Here is a 23,167-nt window from a genome sequence, read left to right on the forward strand (position 1 = left end):
AAGTTAGTTTCTTTTGCTTTTCTACTTTAGTCAATTTCAAAGCAGAGCTTGCAGTGATATAAGAAATATTTGAGATGTAGAATCATCCCACCACAATTTTTTTCTGATTCCACAAAATACATTATTCCCATGAATCCCTCCATTTTGAAATAAACAGTATAGGCACATGGAACCTTAACAGTAAAATTTTGTGTAGCTGACAACGGTAGACTCTAAGATTTACATTTTTGTTACTGGTTTTCTAAAAATGCTGCTCCAAAAAGGAAAGTAAAATATAAATTTATGCATGTATAAAGTCAAAATATCCCAAATATTTTATACAAATTTTTAAAAGCTCTGATCTCTATGCTTATTTTTCATGAATACTTATAATACTTTAAAGAAATTATATTGCAGAGCCAGATAAACAAAATTTTACTGTAGTCATCACTGGGAAAAAATATGTATAAGAATATTTATAACTTTATATTTCAAAAAATCTTTAGGCTTGAACATTCAAGAAATGACATTTAGTGTAAAGTGCTATTCCAAACACATAAAACTTCATTTTAACTTTGACTCTTTAGATATTTTCCAAATATTGTTTTTAAATTTAAAAATGACAAAGTAAATGGGTTCAAAACTAAATTCTCAAACTAAGTAAAAAGATAACAGGAAACATTTAAACAACTTTGGAAAACAACTATAAATATTACAGTGTTCTCCCAGCAAATTAAGTCAATATTTCATTCTGAAAACAATGTATTAATATGTAATTTTATGAAATAATCCAGTTATAGGCAAACACTTTTGCTGAACATGCTTAGTCAACCTAGGATCTTCCTCATTGCTGTGTTTTTTCTTTCAGGACCCCTGGCAGGGCATTTGTGAAGTCTCTCTGGGGACAGTGGATTTCCTTGAGGAATATTTCCTTGAGGTTCAGATTTTAAGTTTTTGAATAATTAAAATCCCCCTTTCAATTGTATAACTTGCCCCTATGTACAGGTGCAACATGATTTGGGATTCAGAATTGCAATTCTGTGGATTTAAAATAGTTGGTGTCAGGCTGTGGGATCTGGCTTTTCTCTTCTCTCCCCATGTCCTCTCTCTTCAATCTGAAGACTCAGAAATTATCCTAAACCATAGAAAAGTGGAGTACTTGGGAATAAGTACACTAGTCTAATTCAATGAGTTAGGTACGTGAAAGGGTTCTATCAACTGTAAAACATCACACCACTAGACTTCTTAACCTTCTCCTCCCTCTCCTCTGACCAAAGCTATAATTTATGAGAGTACTATGATGCTGAGGTTAACCCCTGAAGCCTTCTCATTCAGCTGAAAAATTCCACCAAATTTCTAATGACTATTCATAAAGAGATGAAGAGCAGTGGACACTGGAACAAGAATTAACACAGGGAGAAAGGAATTTCACCTTTAGAATATCTCTAGAATAATATTTTTCAGGCAAAACTCCAAGTCCTGTTTTGGATAATGATGAACCTAAGTATCTGATCTGAAAAGAAAATAACCATAGACCTGCTGATTCAAGAATTCAATTCCTGCCCAGTTGGAATACTGCCAACATTTTTCTGTTCCTAACAGGAATGTGTCTGCAATTTAAATAAAAGCTTTATTTCTAAAGAAAAAGAAGGGAAGTGTTGGTGTTGACATTTCAGGTAAGATTTAGAAATCACCCTGTGACTCGGTGTGTTCTGCTAAATTTAGAGTTAAGTATTGTATGTAATAAAGGTGAGCCCGTGATCAGAGGTGAGCCTCAGACTTAGGAAAAGAGCTTTCAGTGGTGGTGGAAGACGAAGATGCCAAACCTTTTTCATAGCGGAGTTTCTCATTAGGACTTTAAATAGGGTTGTTGAAGAATACTTTCAATTCTTCAAGAGGCAATGATTCTTGCAGACTCCCCTTCTCCAAAAAGCATAAAATAAGCAAAGCTACATGTCAAATGTTTCCGTTTACCTTCTAACTGAGGGGGGAAGATGGAGGGGCAGAAAGTTTGAGACAAAGCTGCTGCCCAGTGTCATCTGTTTGGTCATGCCTTGAAATTACTCCTAATTACTGCTAATTATATCAGCTATATCCTAACGTTCTCCATGGAGTGATGCTCATTGCTTGAAAGATGTGAGTTCAATTTTGAGTACAAATCTCAAATGAGAAAACTCTGAGCCAGTCCAGCTTGCTTTGTTATTTGCTGTTTTCCCCTACAAATATGTTAACAAAACAATAATAATAATTTCCTTGGAAGGCAATGCTTCTGCCAAAATAAAATGCTTTAGAAACTTGTATAATCCAGTGGTCCCACCTCTCTCAGACCTGAAGGTGCCCAGGCTCAAGGCCACTGGTCATGTGGGGTTGTAACCAGGTGCTGCTATAGCCGCAGACTCCCCATCTTTCTGATCTAATTCTCTTGCTACAGAATAAGCCACCGATCCATTGGTCCACAGCTGTAGCTTGGGATCAGATTCTTTGGCAAGGAACCGCAGCTGGGTTTTTCTCATCTTCTTTACAAGTCTAGCAAAGCCAAGCAACACAGAACTAAATATCATTGAAAATCCACAGAGAAGAAATGCTGCAGTGTAGCTGCCAGTAGCATCTACAAGCCAGCCTGGAACAAACAACAGCAAAATTATATTGTTGAGTTGAAAATTCAGTTATGTACCTACTCTCAAATCTAATAATTTGTAAGGATAATAACAATAGATTGCTAGCACCACTGTTACAATTTTGACACAAAAAGCAGATCTCCTAAAAATACTGCAAAGCAACTGAAAAATATATTCTATTTTTCTAGAGAAACTTCTAAAATGGATTGTTGTTACTATGTAAAATGCTTGGAGGAGTGTCACAGTCTTAGTAATCATACAATTAGTATTAGTTATTATTATTAATCCCAAGAAATATGGTAGAAAAGATAAAAAATAGCATCCTTCAAATTATTGATGTTGCGATCATTTATCTAGGGTATGATTATATTCTCTTAGAATATAATCTCTTAGAATATAATCATACAGAACACTAGTAGTATTCCCAGCACCCATATACTGTCTATCTTGAATGACGTAACATGCTTCTGGATAAAGCAGAATTCAGTTTTTCAATTGGATCTAGTCATTGTACCTTATTCAATTTGAAAATCACAACTTTGGGCCATCTTAGAAGTCGCATATGCAGACTTTAGAAGGCATAATTCTGTAATCACATCTTTTTTTTCCTTTATCTCTTGTTGCAACAAGTTAATCTTAATATCTATTCCAGCTCTAAATTTTGAGGAGAACCAGGACATACGATATGCAAGATATGGGCCATAATGATGAGAGAATCAATGGGTTAAAATTAGACCTTGGCAGGCAATTATTTTGTGATTAAAAAGTTTTAAAAAAATTCCTTCAAACTGTATTTATATGCCAAGAAAATCCACCAGAGAAGTATATGGTTTCTCCTCTCACCCACTTTCAATCCATTGGTCAAAAATGGCATGTAGAAATTGTTTATAAGCCCCACAAAGTTCCCTGCAATCCAAAGTACTCTCAAATATTTCAGTTATGTAATTTACTTATGCATTTCTGCAGCGCCAAACAGAAGAGACTGAGTAAAGAGCTGTCATTTTAAAGGTAATTAAATAAGAGAAGTATTAACTCACAACCCAATCCTCTAATACCTAGCAATGAGTATAATGTCTGATTTGCCAAATGAAGGCCATGGGTTGAAAAAAAGATCCAGGAATACCAGTTTCATTTATGTTCTATGACTTTTTAACAGAATTACACCACTCCTAAACACAAAAATTGGCTATGGAGGGAGGAGGTGGGGACATTTTGGGGGCAGTTTCCAAAAATGAAGCACTAAACATATAGTCCTATATCGTAAAGTTTAAACTGACCAGGAATTTTCATCTGTAGCTGTCAAGCAGCCACAGTTTCCCCTAGTTTGCTGTTTTAGCAAATGTTGGGTTTGGAAATAACCCTAAACTGTCTATTCCCAACAGCAGCTCAAGCAGAAATCCTGCCTTCTTCAAAAAATTCCCTTCCTTTCTTCTAGGCAAATGTTTGACTCATTTCTCTTTTGTCTGTCTTTAGAGACCTTCTTCACTCTCTCGGTTTTAATTTAGGCAGGTAATAATCTCACCAGTTATTCTCAATCTTTTGTGTGCATGGGCATCACAAGAAAGCTAGTTGCGAATGTAGATTCCAGGAACTCGCCTCCCAAAATTCAAATCACAGTGGGACGGTCAAGGAATCTGCATTTTAACAAGGGCCCCAGGAGATTCTGATGCAGGTGGTCCCACCACCTCATTCTGAGAGACACTATACCAGACCACATACTCCAGGAAGGAGGGGCGGGTTCTGACCTGTTTGCTGCTCTTCCAAGAGCACCAAGCACAATTTTGGTGTACACAAGCAATAAATATTTGTTGAATTACTTGTTTAATGCATGCAATAAATATTTTTTGAATTACTTGTTTAATCATGCTTTAAATTTCTATAGCATTTTACAGTTTACAAAATATTCTAGATGCTTTATCTGATGATTCCCAAATCTGTATATCCAAATCTGGCCTCCCTCTCGAGCTCTGTTGGGCATTTTATTGGGTATTTCAGATATCTGAATATGTCTAAACTTTACATTCATTATTTTTCTACCAAAGTCACTTTCTCCAACTTCCTTATTTTTTTCAACCATGCCATTATTTTCTAAGTTATCTTTGACTTCTTCCCCTCCTTCACCTCCATATGCTAAATTCAGTTGATATTTTTTTCCCAAAACTTCCTCCTTGCCCATAGAGCTCATTTCCATTTCTGCTGTAGCTGCCCTAGTTCAGGCCTTTATCAGTTCACTCCTGAACTATTAGAATGGAATCCTGACTGCTTCTTCCGTAAAGTAGCAGATCAGTTGCTACATCACATTTTCTAAAATATACTCTTGGGGCTGGCCTGGTGGTGTAGTGGTTAAGTTCGCTCCACTTCCGCAGCCTGGGGTTCACGGGTTCGGATCCTGGGTGCAGACCTATGCACTGCTTATTAAGCCGTGCTGTGGCAGGTGTCCCACATATAAAATAGAGGAAGATGGGCACGGATGTGAGCCCAGGGCCAATCTTCCTCGGCAAAAAGAGGAGGATTGGCACAGATGTTAGCTCAGAGCTAATCTTCCTTACCCAAAAAAAAGTAAATAAATAAAAAATAAATAAAATATACTCTTTACCATATTACCCTTTTGCACAAAAACTGCAATACTATCCATAGTCTCTGAAGAATATAGGGTCCCAGCTCCTTTGGCTGGCATTCAAGACACTCCACAATGACACCCCCACTTATCATTTCAGCCTCACCACCCACTGTTCTCTATTGGAATCCTGTACTCCCACCAGACATCCCTCTGAATGTACCCAATTTATTTATAAGTCTGAACAGCTATTCTATTCCATTTTCCATATGACAAAGAGAAGAGGTGGTTGGGGGTTCTCTCTAGAAACTTACCTGCGATGGGTGGGCTCACCAAGTATGGCACTGCATGAAGGAAGTACACTACACCGAGTGCTGATGACAAAGAGGTGGTCCCCACTACTTCTGCAGTGACTACTGGGATCAAAGTCACGTAGGCGCCATCAAAGTAGCCAAAGGTACAAGAGAAAGGCACGAGCAGGGGAAGACTTTGAAGCATTGGGAGGCAGAGATAGCAGAGCCCATCTAGTCCCACGGCAAAGAGGTAGCAAACATACCGGTAATTCTTCAGACACCTGTGGATTTGAAGAACAAGAATGAGTGTAGTATGTACATGTTCTATCAAAGAGCTTTAGAACTATGGCCGTGAAGCAATAAGCATTGCAGCTATTTATAGAGATGGCTTCCCCATTATGTGTTATGTATGTTGTCTGCCTATCTTCCTTTTAGTACATAAAATGCAAGAATTTGTCTCCCCAGGAAGCATCATGTGGTAGAAAATAATATATGCTCTAAAATTAGAAAGATAGAAGTTTGAATCCAGTTCTGTCACCTACTAACCGCCTAACTCTAACCTCTATTTCTTTAGCTATAAAATGGGAAGGTTATCTATCTGACAGGGTTACTCTAAAGATAGTTGTAAAATAACATGTAAAGGGTCAGGAGAGTAGTATTTTCTAGCAGTATACCATATTAGATGCTTTCAGATATGTTATCCATTGGTATCTGGTACATCATAGAAGCTCAATAACCCAAGTGGTTAAACAAAAGAGAAGCTGAAATATGAAGGCATCAAAATAATTTTCCAGAGATTATGAAGGTCTTGTACTAGGATTGTCTTATTTCAAGACCTCCCCAGTGGTACTGCCATTCCATTTTCCCTCTGTAGCTCCAAAACCATAGATGACACCAGTTATTTCAAAGACTCTGTATATATCAGCACCAGCAGTTTATGCTTTACAAACGTTTTCCACCCACTGTCTCATCTGAGCCTCACAAAACACTGAGGTCACCAGGCAAATATTGCACTGGCCTGTTTTACAGACGAAGACCTTTGAGGATCTGAGGGTTGGGTGATTTTCCCCAGGTCACGGGGGAAATAAGGGGCAGAGCCAGCAAAAGAACTTAGGTTTTATATATCTCAGACTAGAGATCCCTCTATCAGACCTACACCAGGCTGCTTCTTGTTGAGTTATTTGATTGTAAAGACAGAACCCCTTGCTCTCCCCCTTCTTCTTTAACCATTAAAAATGTGGAATTACCCCTAAATATTGTATTCATAACACTGGAGAATGGCAGTTGGATCTTGATTAAATACCAAAGACATAATGTGTGAGAAGCCACATGCTGACAGCTCTCCCAGGTCATAGATCAAGCGTGAAGAGACCATCATTTAGGAGAATATGAGTGGCTTTGTCTCCTCAATCCAAATAGGTAAGCATTAGCTGAAGAAACTACTCAGATTTCTTATAACTTTGGTTTCTAGGCCTAAAATTATAATGAAGTATCTGCTATATGCAGTGTCAAACATAAATATGTGGCTAAAGATAATGTGTTATTATTGCGCCCAATCCTTCTGCTTGGACTGGATTCTGCTCTCTCCATTGCCAGCGAGTCTCTGGGGTGGTTCAAAAGAAACTAAAACCACAACACCCAGCCAGAAGTCAGCTTACATGAGGACTGACTTGACTTAGGATGGAATTAAATCTGTCACCGGAACTTGTTGTTACCCTAGGCTTCTACAATTTAGACATACCCATCATCCTAAACCATCTAGAACAGGAGCTGGCAAACTATAGCCAAATGCAGCCCACCATCTGTTTTTGTACTACCTGTGAACCAAGAATGGTTTTTCCATTTTAGAACGGTTGGAAAAAAAATCAAAATAACAATAATATTTTGTGAGATGTAAAAATTACATGAGAAATTCAAATTTCAGTGTCCATAGATAAAGTCTTACTGGAACATAGCCACTCTCATTTGTTCACATATTGTCTTTGGCTGCTTTTGTGCTACAACAGCAGAGTTGGGTAGTTGTGATCATATGGCCCACAAAGCCAAAAATAATTACTATCTGTCCCTTTACAGAAAAACTTTGCTGATCTCTGACTAGAAGAACCAGCAATGGAGTTGCCTTCGGATACTGAAAATTTGTTATTATTCAGACCTATGTATTCTACAGGGTAAGGGGATAAGGGGAAACTCAAAACCTCAAGTCCCCTAGTGGGGAACCAATTGTGGTTTCACAGATTTTACCTTCTGTCGGTAAGCCATCCAAATGTGATATTGCCAATAATGTCAATCACCCCAAGTATGGACATAAGAAAAGCAGCTTGCTGGTGACTCACTCCGACACTCAAAGCATAAGGCACCAAGTACACAAAGAGAGGGCTGCAGCCATAAGCCATAAACAGAACAGAGACGGCTAACACAACAAAGTCCGACATGAGTAAAAAACTGTATTCCTGCTGCAAAGAGCAGCAAAGGCAGGTCTGCACCCATTCATTGGTCAAAGTTGAACAGGGAGACACCCTCTTAAAGTCTCGTGTCTGAGTTCTACAGACATGGTTCTGCTCTGGAGTTGTATGGTCCTCCTTAAGAGTAATCGGCCGCATCAAGGCACCACAAACACAGAGATTCAAAACGAAGCCCCCAAGAATGAGTAATGCTCCCCGCCAGGAAAACTGTTCAATCAGGAGCTGAACCACAGGAGCCAGGACGAAGGTGCCAATGCCACTTCCCGACATGGCGATCCCATAAGCAAGGGCTTTCCGTCTGCTGAAATACTTGCCAACCATGGCAATAGCTGGAGAGTAACAAAGTGCAAATCCAAGACCTGGGGATAAAGAGAACTCTATGAGTGCTGGTACACTATGAACAGCCAAGGAAAGAAAATATCCCAGAATAAAATTATTTGGATTAAAGAGAATCTGACTTTTTGTTAAAGCCTTTTAAAACTGTTTTCTACATCAACATGAAAATGAATCTACCCTCACCAATCATCCACAATTTGGAAATTATAGCATACATATGACTTTCTTCTTGGGAAGAAAAACCTTAAGGAAATATGACTTCTTAAACAAAATGAAATGAAGAACTTAAAAACCATTATACAAACTAAATTTGAATTAACTAGAAAATCAGGATAGTGCTGACCTAAGAAACTTATTCTCCCAATCCACACCTCTTTTTAACTTAAATTATCCAGAGAATTACCTCAACTCTTCACTGCCGGTGAAGACACAATTCTGATCATCTGGAATTGGGGTTTAAACAGCATATATGACCCCATGAAAGTTCCAGAGTAATTTCACATAATTGGGAAACATTGTGTCAATTTTATACATAAACAGCATGCACACATAGAAACCTGAAAATATTCCTTCAAGTCAGCAGAAAGCCTTTTATAGGTTTTCAGCTTCTATTCCTTTTAAGTCAAGAAAACTTGAAGGGCTTTAAACCTGGAATTCGTGGTATCTAAATGTCAAGGGAGGAAAAGAACTACCTTCAGCTCCTGTTCCTGCCTGCAGTACAGGGTGACCAATGATCCCAATTTGCCTGGACTGAGGGGTCTCTCAGATGTGAGACTCTCAGCTCTAAGACCAGGACAGTCCCTGGTAAACTGGGATGATTGGACACCCTGCAGTTGGGCTCTTTGGGTGACATGGGACAGATGTCTTTTTTAGCTGACAGAGCTAGATGTACAGTGTCACTGTGAGATTATATCCTTTACTGGCCTGATCACACTACCTTGTATGGCTCAATGCCTGGACATGAGTTAGTGATACTCTTCACACCCCTCTGAATGATGGGGCAAACTGCTACTCCAGTCCCACCAACCAACCCCACCTTGATCCTATGCAGTCCTCTTAAGTGTAATTTATAGAATGCACGTATATTACTTCTCTTCCTACAGTGTTCATTATGATTCTCTAAAGAATACTTCCATAATATTGAGAGAGAATGTGTAATATAAGAATATTCACAACAAGAGGGCTTCTTTTATAAATTGTAAATCCCCATTTATTGGACAATGATATTCACTATAAAGCAGGGGCAACTCGGGTCGACCGCAGATAGTATTTTAATGCCTTGGCAAAGATGTTAGGAGAATGATCATTGCTGAAATTTTATGTTGCCCTGGCTAATATCTCGTTGCTTCTGAGTAAAGGATCTCAGCCATACACTGCTGCCAAAGGGAAAGCCAGCAGTTACTTTTGTCATGTGGGTGAATTAAAGTGGGGATGCATTTTCATTACAGTAGTACAATCAATTGCATTTCAAGCTCTTTTGTTTAACTGCTAGGTAGGCAGACAAAAGCTAGGTCAGCTAAATTACGCATGTAACAAATGAATAGTTTATGAATTACTGCTCTGTTGATGTGCTTGACAACCCCTGAACAGTGTGGGGTGAGACAAGTGGTACAAAGTGCCCTTACCTGTAACAACTCCCAGAGTGAGGTAGAGATGCTTCAGACTGGTGGCAAATGAGCCCAGGATGAGACCAGTAGATGCAAGCAAGCCACCCAGCATGATTCCCACTTGACAGGATAAATGGTTACTGACAACACTCCCAAGTGGAGCTTCAAAAACAATAATAAATAGGTTCAACAGAAAGACCTTGAGGGCACTGTGAAAAGGCTGTAGTGTTGCATGAGCAGGGCAGAGAACGAATGACCTTTAAAGCATTGAGCTGACCCCACTTATTCTACAGATTTGGAAACTGAGGGGAGAGGAAATGACTTTCCACAGTCACAGAGAGAATAAATAGCAAAGCTGGAATTAGGATCAAGTCTCCTGACTTGCATTTCAGTGCTCATTCCACTTCTCCATTCTATTATAGTCATAATCCCAGGACTATGGGGTGTATTTTATTTTATTTTTTCAGTGAGGAAGATTGGCCCTGAACTAACATCTGTTGCCAATCTTCCTCTTTTCGCTTGAGGAAGAGTGGTCCTGAGCTAACATCTGTGCCCATCTTCCTCTATTTTGTATGTGGGATGCTGCCACAGCATGGCTTGATGAGCAGCATGTATGTCTGCACCTGGGATCCGAACCTGCAAACCCCAGGCCACCGAAGCAGAGCATGCAAACTTAACCATTACGCCACTGGGCCGGCCCTATGGCGTATATTTTAAACAGTGAATCAACTCATTATTTAAACTACATGTCACTTGCACAACTATGTGTCTTGTATGTTTCCTATAATATTAATCATACATATTAGCAATAATTATGACAGTCAAACGGTGGAGAAGGACAGTGGGCAACACTGTGTAAACAGCAGTGTTATGCCGGAAAAGGCCAGGGAGAGAGATCATAGACAAATTCCACCATCTGGCTCTGCTTTCAGGCTTTAGGAAACCCTGTGGATGAGAAATCAAAGCCCAGAAAATCCAGAAAAATGCTTCACACCCATGGTGACATTTTGGTTGGCCTCACTCTATTTGTGGCTTAACAATGTGTTATAATTGTACCAACTTCCAGGTTTATAGAATATTAATTAAAGCTGAAAGAGGCCAAGGAAATTGAAGTTCAGGGGAATATGACATACCCAAGATCACTAAGAAATATAGCTAAGGGCACCTGACACTGAGTGCTGGGTTATTCTACCCTGTTACTCTGGCTCCTTGGGTCTCCCAGACTGACGGCAGGGGTGATGGGTGGGGAAAGCGTGTGAATTTCTTTCTAAGGAACAATTCATGCTGACATCAGCACTCTTAGTAACAAGATCAGAAGAGCCAATTCTCTGGGTATCTGTGGAGTATAATTTTTTGTATTGGTCAGGTTGAAATTTGGGCCTAACTCAAATGTACATAACAGAATCAGTCATCAGTGTGATGTCTCTTATCTAGTTAAAACAGTGGCTGGCTGTATCTATAACCTCCGGAGAATAGGAATGAGCAAACCTCCTGAAAATATATCTAATTCTCTAGGCTGCTGCTGCTATGATTATTGGAAAGTGACAAAATTTACACCAAACTCAAAGAAAAATGTTCATTTCTCTGTTCATCATAGGGCAGATACGTCCCCAGTGGATATCCTAGATGTGATTCTGCAGCCTCTTGTCCATACTCTGAATCAACTAATGTTGCCAGGTGAGTAAGTGGGTATAGAGTCATTGGGTACAACAGGCCTCAAGACCTTGCACAGAATTTAAATATGCTGCATCTAACATGACCTTGCTTTAGCTCAATGCCTTACACGATCATTGTGACTATATTGCTCACTGAAGCCCATTTCTTCCTCTTTTGGGGATTATAAATATTGTCCAAAAGATAGCAGTGAGGGAAATGTCACCTATATATCCTCTGAGAAAGACAAACATGGCTCTCTCGGAGTGCTCATACAAAGGCTGTGACTAATCATGTGACCCTGAAAACAAGTGATTGTCCTACTGGTGGAAAAAAAAAAAGGCCAGAAAACCCAGATATATGATTTTTTGATCCCTTAAGACCTTCCAGTGTTATCAGTAGAAGGAGTCAACTTAGCCTTCTCATGAAACCTGCTTTTAGTCCTAGAATTGCTCTCAAATTCCTCTCAACCAAGGTAATACATTTCAGCACAATTCAACTGATTCCTGAGTATGTACATTATTTTTCTAAAAATAAATATGAATCAGTACCTAGAATGGAATCAGATGACATTATTTATGAGTTACGACATAATATACTAAGTATTTCCCTTTTGCCACCAAGACATGGCCTGAGGAGATAATAGTCTTCTAAAATATTCAGGATTCATCTAAATGAAAGGATTATATGAGTCTAGCCTGCAAATAGATCAGTTCAATTTGACTCAAACTCAGAAACTCTCTAAGACACTAATTTAATAACTTTGGTTTGAAATTTATAAAAAGAAAAATCTCAAGTTTAGTTTTCCTCTACTATATAGATGGAATAAGAGAGTCCATGAATTTTGAGAACACTCTATACACCCTATATAGCACCTTTGGAGTTTCTTTTTTTTATTATTGTTTATTTATTTATTTTTGGTGAGGAAGATTGGCCCTGAGCTAACATCTGTGCCCTTCTTCCTCTATTTTGTATGTGGAACGCCACCACAGCATGGCTTGATGAGCAGTGCTCATGTCCATGCCCGGGATTCAAACCTGCGAACCCTCGGCCGCTGAAGCAGAGTGCCTGGACTTAACCACTATGCCACCAGGTCAGCCTCACCTTTGGAGTTTCTTGAATGAAATTATAGCCATGGTGAATGTGTTTATCTCATGATTTCACCATCCTATCCTTCCCCAATATTTCTCTAAGAATGAAGATTTATGCACGAAAAATAATGAAATCCATGAGCCAAACTTTGAACCCTCTGGGAAGACAACAGAATGAAAACAAGACTTGAGATGTGATGCACATATTGTTGGCACTCATTTAAGGAGATACATATAGAAATGACTCACAGTGCTATACAATGACTGTTTACGTGACTGGAGAACGAGGGGACCACAGCATTCGGAAGAAAGAAGCCAAGCATATACTGTATGCTTAACTGCTTCCAAAATCAGGACAAGTCCTGTGGTGCCCAGCATCCTATCTCTATACGCAAGAGCCAAATGTTATGTGTCCTTTTGAGTGTATTAACTACCTGTTCCATCTGACTTCAGCCAAGAACATTAATTCCAAGAGCACGTCTGATGGGGTTTGGATGAAGGTAGGGTTGATCTTTTCTTTTTGTATAGTCTTGGCCAATTTTTACCATAGTCCTTCTACTTAGAAACACTGGTAATCAAAGCAGTGGAAGGTCATTGTCATGTACAATTCAAGAGTAACTGTCTATCCCTGGAAAGTGATACTCACCACAGAGCATGGTCATACAGTCTACAATGGAATGGATCCATGCTGTTTGTGCATAATCCTGAGTGAAGTATGTCTGGAACTCCACAAAAAAAATGGAAATACATCTGAAAAATACAGTGCAAGCATTTTGTACAAAAAAATTGAATGAACGTGGATTTGAATCAGAACTTAAAGTTTTGGCTCAATCAGCTGTTCCAGTCTCCATGGGTTTTAATTGATTTTAAGTGGTACATTACTGGACCATAATAAGTGGGAAATCAGAAGCTGACCATTGGGCCATTCTAAAGGATAAGAACAAGTGTTTATCCACTACAGGGGCTGCTGATGCCAAGTGGATGTAGAGAACACTGCTGTAGGGACAGTCTTATGGCAAAGACAGCAGGTCAAAAACATGGATTCTTACTCATCTTAATATTTCACTAACATCTGTACCTTCTAAGAGGTGGCTATACAAGGTAAAATTTGAGAATAGAGTTATACATCACACAGCAATTTCACTTCTAAGTTTTAGCCAAAGGTATTAAACAGATGATGATGATGATGATGATGATAATAATAGATACACATATAAGGATATATTCTGAAGAGCTATTTATAATAGCCAAATATTGTAACCAACCTATTTGTCCATCAATAGGAGACTAGTTAAATAAATTATGGCATAACAATAAAGTGAAATATTATTAGGTATTAAAAATTATTTGATTTGTATTTATTGATTTGGAAATAAATTCACGACATAATAAGTAAAAAAATAAGTTACAAAATAGTTCATATAGTAAGGGCTTATTTTATAAAAACATAGTTTATGTAAAAAGAAAAAGCCTGAAAACGTATAAACCAAAATGTACCCAGTCATTATAAGTGAATAGTGAGATTATAAATGATTTCAGTTTGTCTTTATTCTGCATTTTGAATTCTTTTACAATGAACATGATTTCTTATACAATCAGAAATACGTGTGTGTGTATATATACATATATAGAGAGGGGGGTGCATACAGAAACAGAGACAGAGACAAAGAGACAGAGAAATTTTTGTGTTGAAAAAGTTACTTAGGAAAAATAAGACATAAGTGATCCAGAAGCAATAGTTTTTATCACTGTACAACTTGGAAAGAACTTCATACAGATTAGCATGGTGTCCTAATTCAGGACAGGAAGCTTTCAGAGCCCAGTGAGAGCACGGGAAGAAATCAGGCCTGCGGCCTAGTTATCAGTCTCTTTGGATAGGGCTACATTCCAACTCACATACTTCCGCAGCCCATAGTAACCTCTTATTTCACGTTCCCTCTCCTCTCCAGGTGCTGATGGATGTGGAAGGTGGGTGATGGAGAAATTAAAGAAGAGGGAAGAGAATCAGGTTTAATCAGGACAGCTGTGTTATGCAGGTCCGGCTTTAAGGGCGCGCAACCTCTACCGTCGCACAGAATCTGGCACTCAGAAGCATAAGACTTGGTTTAACTCAGCTGTCCCTGTCTTAAAATTCCTAATAATTTTATTTTGAATTTGCATGTTGTAACTGAAGTCCCACAGGACAATGGAGCATGCATGTGAGCAAAGAGGAGATAGATGCACGCTGTGTGTCTGTGATTCTTTGCCTTTCCATTTGCATGTAGTGTTAGAGATGTCCCATGAGCACATAATTCCAGTAGATTCGTGATGTGTGGGAGTTCAGTAAGACTGACTACAAGGCAAGTGTATTCCATTACAACTGAGTAAGCATGGGGGTAGGTGGAGTGAAGGCTCTCCCTCCCAAGACAGACCATGCTTGCCTTTCAAACCAAAACTTGCTTCACATGCAGAAAGATGGCAGTGGTGTTCTAAGCAACACAAAGGACCAAGGATTTCTATCATATCCTTTCTTATTCATGTTACTTCTCTGTATTAGCCGACCATGTATGCTGAAAATGATGACATAGAAGGAAAGGGAAAGACAGGGCTACCTGTAATATAAAGATGAATGGTAAACTTGTGCTAGTAGTTTAACATTCCATTTTTTTTACTTAGAACAACACTAAATGGCAAATTAAAGACACTATGAAAAATAGAGATAGATGGCTAAAGAAAGGAAAAGTTTCTATTTTAGCACTTTTAACAGCACTTTTTTCCTGCCTTTTGAACAAGGGGTCCAGCATTTTCATTTTGCACTGGGCCCCACAATTATGTTGCCAGTGCCGGTGACAGGAAAGAGAAAAGGTGGGTACAGGGTGCTAAATTCTAAGTCCCAGCAGATGCAGGGATGGAGTCTGACGTGCAGAGTATAGAGTAGGGATCAACACTTGTGGAAGGAAGGGGACAGAAGCAGGATTAGGCAGAGAGAGAGGCCTGACAAATCCTTCACCAATCCCAAGTGAAACGGTCGGGCCTATATGTACCTCCCTCAACCAATCACTGGATGTAGGTACCCCTGGAAGGGTGTGCTCTTGGGAGAGGTGGCTCTCGCAGGTGAGAGAGACCCTGAGGGCACTGACAGCTGGGCCATCTGCTGATGTACCCCCTTCCCCTTAGGCTGTCTGAGTGGCATGTCTCCATGTTCACCACAGTCCAGTTCTTGTTCTCCACCCTGAGCACTGTATGTAATGATCTCTGTCAAAGGGATATAAAAAGTGGTCCTTCTCCATCCACTGATTTAAAAAACCAGACTACATGCTGCAATAGGTCTCATGCTAGATCAATTTTTATATCAGAGTTTGGAGTACTGAAACATAGTCACAGCTAGCAATACAGAGAATGGTAACATAAACTACCTGGCTGATTATATAAATTTAAATTTAATTAAAATATTGCAGAACATTTTTAAAGCATGAATTAATTGCAACGGCCTTACACTAGTTTTAATTCAGTGCAACAACAAAAAACTCTATGATGTTTCTTAACACCCTAAAGATTGCTAGACTAGTACTAAAAAGTCTATTACTTTCTCCTAACCACTAGGCCTTCAATTTAAGTGAATAATGATTTCTTGGATGTAGCCACATTATCAAAATAGTTAAGTTATCCTTAGCCCACGGTTTCTCAATGGAAACACTACTGATGTTTTGGGCCAGATAATTTTTTGTTGTGGTGGTCGTCCTGTGCATTGTAAGATGTTTATTTAGCAGCATCCCCAGCCTCTACTCAAAATGTTTCCAGACATTGCCAAATATCCCCCTGGAGATCAAAATCAGCCTGGTTGAAAACCACTGATCTAATCAATTGTCAAGTTCTACTTATTCTACCTTATATATATATGTCTATATATATACATATACATATATATACACACACACACACATATATCTCAAATGTCTCCATGTATCTCCATCCCCATTATCACTCATCATTCGTGTCAACACCTCTCTCCTGTACTGCAGCCAAACCCTCCTAACTGATCTTCCTGAATTCACACTTGGCTGCTCTCAGTACATTCTACACTCAATGGTCAGAGTGACCTTACTAGAACACAAATCAGATCCTGAGGCTTCAAACTTTTTAATATGACTGATGTGACTCTGTGTGAATTGGCCCTTCTTAGCGTTTCTCCTTTCTTCCCACCTGGTGCATTCTTCACTTCAGTCAGACTGAACTTCTTTCTACCACTTTCAACATACCACCCATGCTTTTTCACACCTTGGAGCATTAAAATATTTTTCTTTTCTAGAATGATCTCTCAGTCTCCCTCATTCTTTTAATCTCAAGATAATAGTCAACTCCTCCAGGAAGGCTTCCCTGACTACCTGAGTCTGGGCTTGATATTTCTCTTAAGTGTTTCTACATGCTGGACACTTACCATATGGTATGGCAGTTCCCTTTGCATTTGTTTGTATTCTCCACTAGACTGTTGCTCTGTGACAGCAAAGTCCATGTCTGTCTTATCTTGCACTGAATCCTAAATATCTAGTACCGTACCCTTCACGTACTGGGTGCTCATTAAACATTGTTCAAGGTTCAAGATAGGGAAGGAAGGAAGGAAAGTAGAAGGGAGGACGGATTAGAGTTGGTAGAGAAGTGACTGGAAGATAAAGAAGTGAAAATTGTTGAGTAGCAACTTCGAGAACATGAGCGAAAAAGGGAAGAGCAGATTGGATGGTAGCTGCATAGGAACATGTGCCTAGATAAGGTAGAGATGTGAGGAATCTGAGTTTACAAGCTAAGAGAAAGGATTACTAAGAGGCACATGCAGAAGGTGGAGATGTGGAAGGACATAGGACTGCTAAGAGAAAAGGGTCCCAGAGGATACGGTATTTTGGGATTGTAAATCATAGTTTCCTTTCTTTTCTCTTCTCTTCACTAAATTCTTTTGAGGGATTTAATATTTGCATGATTATATTTGTCTCTTGTGACTTGTTTGTTATCTAGTTTTGCTGTTGTTTTGTTTTCTGCTTAATGGTTTTCCTAACTGACTTAACTAGTCACATCAGTCAAACTTTATATATCTAAAATTCAAAAATAATACCTGAGATTCTTGTCTAAACATGTGAGTAGACTTGCCAGAGGTAAAATTTAATAACCAGATACACACTTCTGAATGACTGTGACTTTCGTGAAATATGGGAAGAATTATTCTATCACTTATTTGTTCTCAAAAGAGAAAAGTACCAAGAAACTTTTCAAATGGTAAAGTTTCATGATTTATGCCTTCTAAACATAGGCACGATCTTAAAGAAAATAAATTTTATTGGGAACACGTGTGCTTCTCCCTCCAGAAATTATTTTTGTTGTCCTGTGGAATATTTGTACATCTGACAGATGTTAGGAGAGCTGAGTTCTGATCTCTGATTCTCATGCTGAGTAACTGAGAGCTTTGATAAATCTTCTTAATCTTTCAGGGTCTTGGTTTCCTCATCTAAAAAATAAGCATTTTGGTAAGCATGACTGTACCACTTAGAATGGATTAGATCATGCTGCAGTAGCAAACCCCTCCTAACATCCTTTAGGGTTTGATAGGCTCTGTTCTTAGTACCACCCAAGTGTCGTCTGTTATGAAATAACATTCTCAAAGATACTTTTTCTCAAAGGACCAACATGCTTGCTGTCTCCATCTTGCCACTCTGCTATAAAATTCTCCTCTGGCCCTCTAAAGCTGGATGCTGACAACATCTGGTATTTGGTAAAGACTTTTTTCTGGTTGATGAAGTTATCCATTAAGTCAACACAGGAATGATCCACTGGGCAGTGTAGCCTAGTGGTTAAAAGCACTGCCACTTACTAATCATGTGACTTTGGACACGTTATTCAACTGCTGAATAAAATGATTAAATGATTTAATCAATGAAAAGTGCTTGGAACAATACCAACAAGCACAGAGTGAGTGCTCAGCCAACATTAGCAATTATTTACAGGAATTCAGCTACTGTTAAAAGAGCTCCACAATTCCACAGGACTCTAGACATCTATTGCAACTAAGTTAATTTGGATCCAGAAGATTTAGAGAAAAATACATCTCAGATGTTTTCTTTAAACATTTAAATCAAATGTTGCTTTTCAAGTATCAACTCTAAATCAATCTGTCAGTTTACTTATAGAATGTCATGCAATTTCACAATGAAATATGGTTCATAACATAGATAATGTGTTTATTAATAAGATGTCTAGAAGAAAAAATAAGCAATCAATGCACATTAACAAACAGAGGGAGTAAATAAATAAGAACGACTGCTTTAATAGCCTGCCCAACTTTAAGTTTAATGTAAATTTTATGTGTAAGGCAGCATCATCAGTTACAAGGCAAGAGCTGAAATATGATTTTAAAATGGCTGGAGTCCTAATTGTAACATTATTTGTAAAGCAAAAACCAGGAAACAATATAAATGTCCATCAGTAAAAATGTGTTCAATAAATTATGGACACATCCATATAGTGAGATTTTAAGCAGCTATTTTTGAGTGAGGTAGAGCCATGTATGCCAGCCCTGGTGGTCTAGTGGTAAAGATTCGGCGTTCTTACTGCCTCGGCCTGGGGTTCGTTTCCTGGTCAGGGAACCACCCCACCCGTATGTCGGTTGTCATACTGTGGCGGCTGTGTGTTGCTGGGGTGTTGAAAGCTATGCCACTGGTATTTCAAATACCAGCAGGGTCACCCATTGTGGACAGGTTTCAGTGAAGCTTCCAGGCTAAGACAGACTAGGAAGAAGGACCTGGCCACCCACGTCCAAAAAAATTGGCCAAGAAAACGCTATGAATAGCAATGGAGCACTGTCTGACATAGCGTCGGAAAGTGAGAGGATGATGCACAAAAAAAAAAACACCGGGCAGCATTCTGCTCTGCTGTACGCAGTTGAAATCAACTCGACAACACTAACAACAGCAAATCTTCCTCTCAGCCTCTCCCAGTAACCTCTGATAACAGGCCTTTGCTGCCAGGCAAACCCCCTTTCCTGGTTTCCAGCAGCTCTTCTTATAAAGCACTGAGCTCACTTCCAGAGCTTTCCTGTCATGGGAATGATGGAAGCTTCCACATGTAAGAACGAAGATGAAAGAGATTCCTTTTAACTCTATGACTTCCTTACACCCAGAAGACAAGATTCATAATATAGATGGAAGAAAAATCAGACTTAACACCAATCATATTGTTTAAAACAAATCTACAGTTTATCATGACACATAATCAACTAACTCTTATTGTAGCAAAAAACAAACATCCTGCTTCTTTCCTGCATTATATATTTGTTATGGGAGGAACATCGATACTTTTACTGATGATGCCATCAAATAAAGTTATTAGTGCAAATTACTTTCTTTTGCTGCCAAGGGTGTGTTGCCAGGGAAGGGCAACAAAGAGGTTGATTGAATGAAAGCACCTGGAGAGGAAAGGGCTAGCACATACAGATTTCAAGTAGGTGTTTATTCCAAATATAAATGAGATGAACGGATCTCAGTGTATACACGTTTAACTGAAGCATATTCAACACTATGCCCTTGGATAAAAGAAAAAGAGGGAGAAGGAGATGTGAGCAAGTGAGAAACCAGAATCCCTGTATTCATGCTATTGCTCTCCCTCAACTTAGAACTCAGTCTCCACCACCATAGCCCAATGCAAAACGAAGCAAAAGAATTTAAATTCTAGGTTTTAAGCCTCCAACAGCTCAGTATCTGGTGAGCCAAGAGGTTTTCAAAGACTATTTTGACCTTATATGTTTTTCCTTTCTGGGATGAGCTGCTTATGAAAACAAATGGCCAGAAGAGCCATAATATTTAGTCTAAAAATGTCCTAATACTCCAGGTTTGTGTGTCAGATATTATAGAAGAGACCACTATCCAGGACTTTTAAGTGTCAGAAAATCACACTCCTTGCAAAGAAAAAGATAACTGAATAGTCAAAGGAAATACACACAAAACATACATATACACATATATTTTCACAGTAACAAGTTCAGAAATAGAATGAAGTAGACTTAGAAAAAAAGACAAGCTGGATCATCTTAATAAATCAAGAAGAAAATCCCACCTACCTGGTTACTGCCCGGGTGCAGATGGTAACAAGGAAACACCCAAGCACAATCATCCAGCCCCAGCCTCCATCTGGAGGGGCGGTAGACCGAGCTCTATTTACTTTTACCATGGTTTCGATTCTTTTTTCTTCTTTTCCAAGTTACTCCAACAGCCCAGTTATGATCTTGGAAGAGTCTGCTGTCCAGTGACTTCCTGTTGGCATTCAAGATTGGCATAGAATGCTACCTGGCACATGGGTTACTGGCCATCTAAAACCAAAAATCAGAACATATTTGTCTTTTGTTGCCATATTCAAAGGTTGATTTTTCATGTGGCAAAAATGATTAATACTTTCCTGTTAAATATGATTATCTGTACCTATGAATATTGGACTGGGGCAAAGACCATTAGTTGTTGTTGGTACCTGTCCTCCTTCTTTTAAATAATAGATCCTCTCAAATTTAGCCAAATCCACATGCACCCAGTTTGATACCATTTTGCCTAGTCTTTCTTGAAGGTAGGTGTGGCAACGTGGTTTAGTCTAGATGAAAGTGATGTAAGAACAAGTAATACGTGTCACTTCTGGTTCATCAGCTCAAAGCAAAGAAACTCACCCAGGACTTCCACCACCCTCCTTCCCACAGACTGGAACATGGATGTGGAGATGAGACAGCTCCCACCACAGACCAGGACATTGCCCTAGGGGCTGGTAGAACTACAGGACAGAAGGAGCCTGGGTCCCCAAATGACTCTGTGGAGAAGGGCTGCCTCTCCAGCTCAGGACTTTACATACCTCTCACTGTTACAGGAAAGACAAACTTTAATTTTATTTGAGCCTCTGTATTTTGGAATCTCTCTGTTACAACAGCTTAGACCATGTCCTAATGATTATACTGAATGAGGCTGACAGTAATTTCTTTGGCATTCTGACTAAGAATGCTATACTTTTTTTTTTTAATTTTTTTACTATTTATTTTTTTGTGAGGAAGATTAGCCCTGAGCTAACATCTGTGCCCATCTTCCTGTACTTTATATGGGACGCTGCCAAAGCATGGCTTGACAAGCGGTGTGTAGGTCTGTGCCGGGGATCCGAACCTGTGAACCCCGGGCTGCCGAAGCAGAGCATGCGAACTTAACTGCTATGCCACCGGGCCAGCCCCTATACTTTTTCTTTTTTTTTTTTTTTTTAAACTGTGTGTTTTAAGTTCTGAGACTTTTTTTTTTTTTTTTTTAAGATTTTATTTATTTTATTTTTTCCCCCCAAAGCCCCAGCAGACAGTTGTATGTCATAGCTGCACATCCTTCTAGTTGCGGCATGTGGGACTCGGCCTCAGGATGGACGGAGAAGTGGTGCCTCGATGCGCACCCGGGATCCGAACCCGGGCCGCCAGCATTGCAGCGCGCGCACTTAACCACCAAGCCACAGGGCCGGCCCGCCCCTATACTTTTTCAAGTGAGTAATTGAAGCAAAAAGAGAATGACAAATACATGAAACAGAATAGAGAGCTCAGAATCTAGTATATAATAATTCAATATAACTAAATAAAGTAGAAAAGATTGGTTGAGAATAAAAGATTACTCACTACATCATTTTACAGCCCTCCATTTAGTTCTTGACCTTCTAGCTAGATCAGAGTTAAATGTAAAAAAAAGAAATCATTAAAAATCTAGGTGAAAACATAGGCAAATATATATCTGATCTCTAGATAAGAGAAGGACTCCCTAAGATGTAAAGTAATGTAACAAACCAAGGAGAAATTTTGTTGATTTGTTTTTTAAATTAAAATTTAACATTTCCATACATCAAAACATGTAATAAATAAAACCAAAAGGTAAACCATAGACTTGGAAAAAAAACATTAGCAAGACATGGTTCAAAGAAGTAATATCTGCAACATTAATTCATTCAACTCCCAACACTTAGTGTCTAATCTGTGTTAGTCACTATTTCAGGGAACTGGGGATTCAGTGGTGAGCAAACCACACCCTTGTGGTGGACAGATTCTAAGGTACCCTCTGTGGTCATGCCCACTGTCGTTCTTATCTTTGTGTAATCCCTCCCGTTGAGTGTGGGCGGGACCTGTGACTTGCTTCTAACCAGAATACGGCTCAGGTGATGGGACATGACTCCCATGATTATGTCACGCTATATAAGACTCAGTCTTGCTAGCAGACTCACTCTCACACTCCTGTTGGCCTTGAAGAAGCAAGCTGCCATATTGCACACTGCCTATCAAGAGGACCACATGGCAAGGAACTGTGGTAGCCTGTAGAAGCTGAGGACAGCCTCCAGATGACAGCAGAAAGCTAAAGCTCTCAGTCCTACAACAGAAAAGAAATGAATTCTGCCAACATCCCAACCCAAGCTTGGAAACAGATTTTCCCTCGTTGAGCCTCCAGTTGAGAACACAGCCTGGATGACACTTTGAATGCAGCCTTGTGAGACCCTGAGCCAAGAACCCAGCTAAGCTGTGCCTGGATTATGGCCCCACAGACACTGTGAGATAAAGTGTT

General features: G+C 39.2%; 1 protein-coding gene across 1 annotated transcript; it reads right to left on the reverse strand.

Moving 5' to 3' along the window:
- Positions 1-618: 618 nt before the first annotated feature.
- SLC16A12 (solute carrier family 16 member 12) lies at positions 619-20,919 on the reverse strand. Its single transcript, XM_004428152.3, is given in 7 exon segments — positions 619-2,353; positions 2,355-2,599; positions 5,469-5,728; positions 7,689-8,268; positions 9,871-10,014; positions 13,243-13,346; positions 20,674-20,919. Coding segments are annotated over 7 exon segments (1,473 nt in total). The 5' UTR covers positions 20,784-20,919; the 3' UTR covers positions 619-2,323.
- Between the last annotated feature and the right edge of the window lie 2,248 nt (positions 20,920-23,167).

This window comes from Ceratotherium simum, chromosome 6 (genome assembly GCF_057802395.1).
Source record: "Ceratotherium simum simum isolate JZ-2026a chromosome 6, ASM5780239v1, whole genome shotgun sequence".
In the NCBI taxonomy this organism is placed as follows: domain Eukaryota; kingdom Metazoa; phylum Chordata; class Mammalia; order Perissodactyla; family Rhinocerotidae; genus Ceratotherium; species Ceratotherium simum.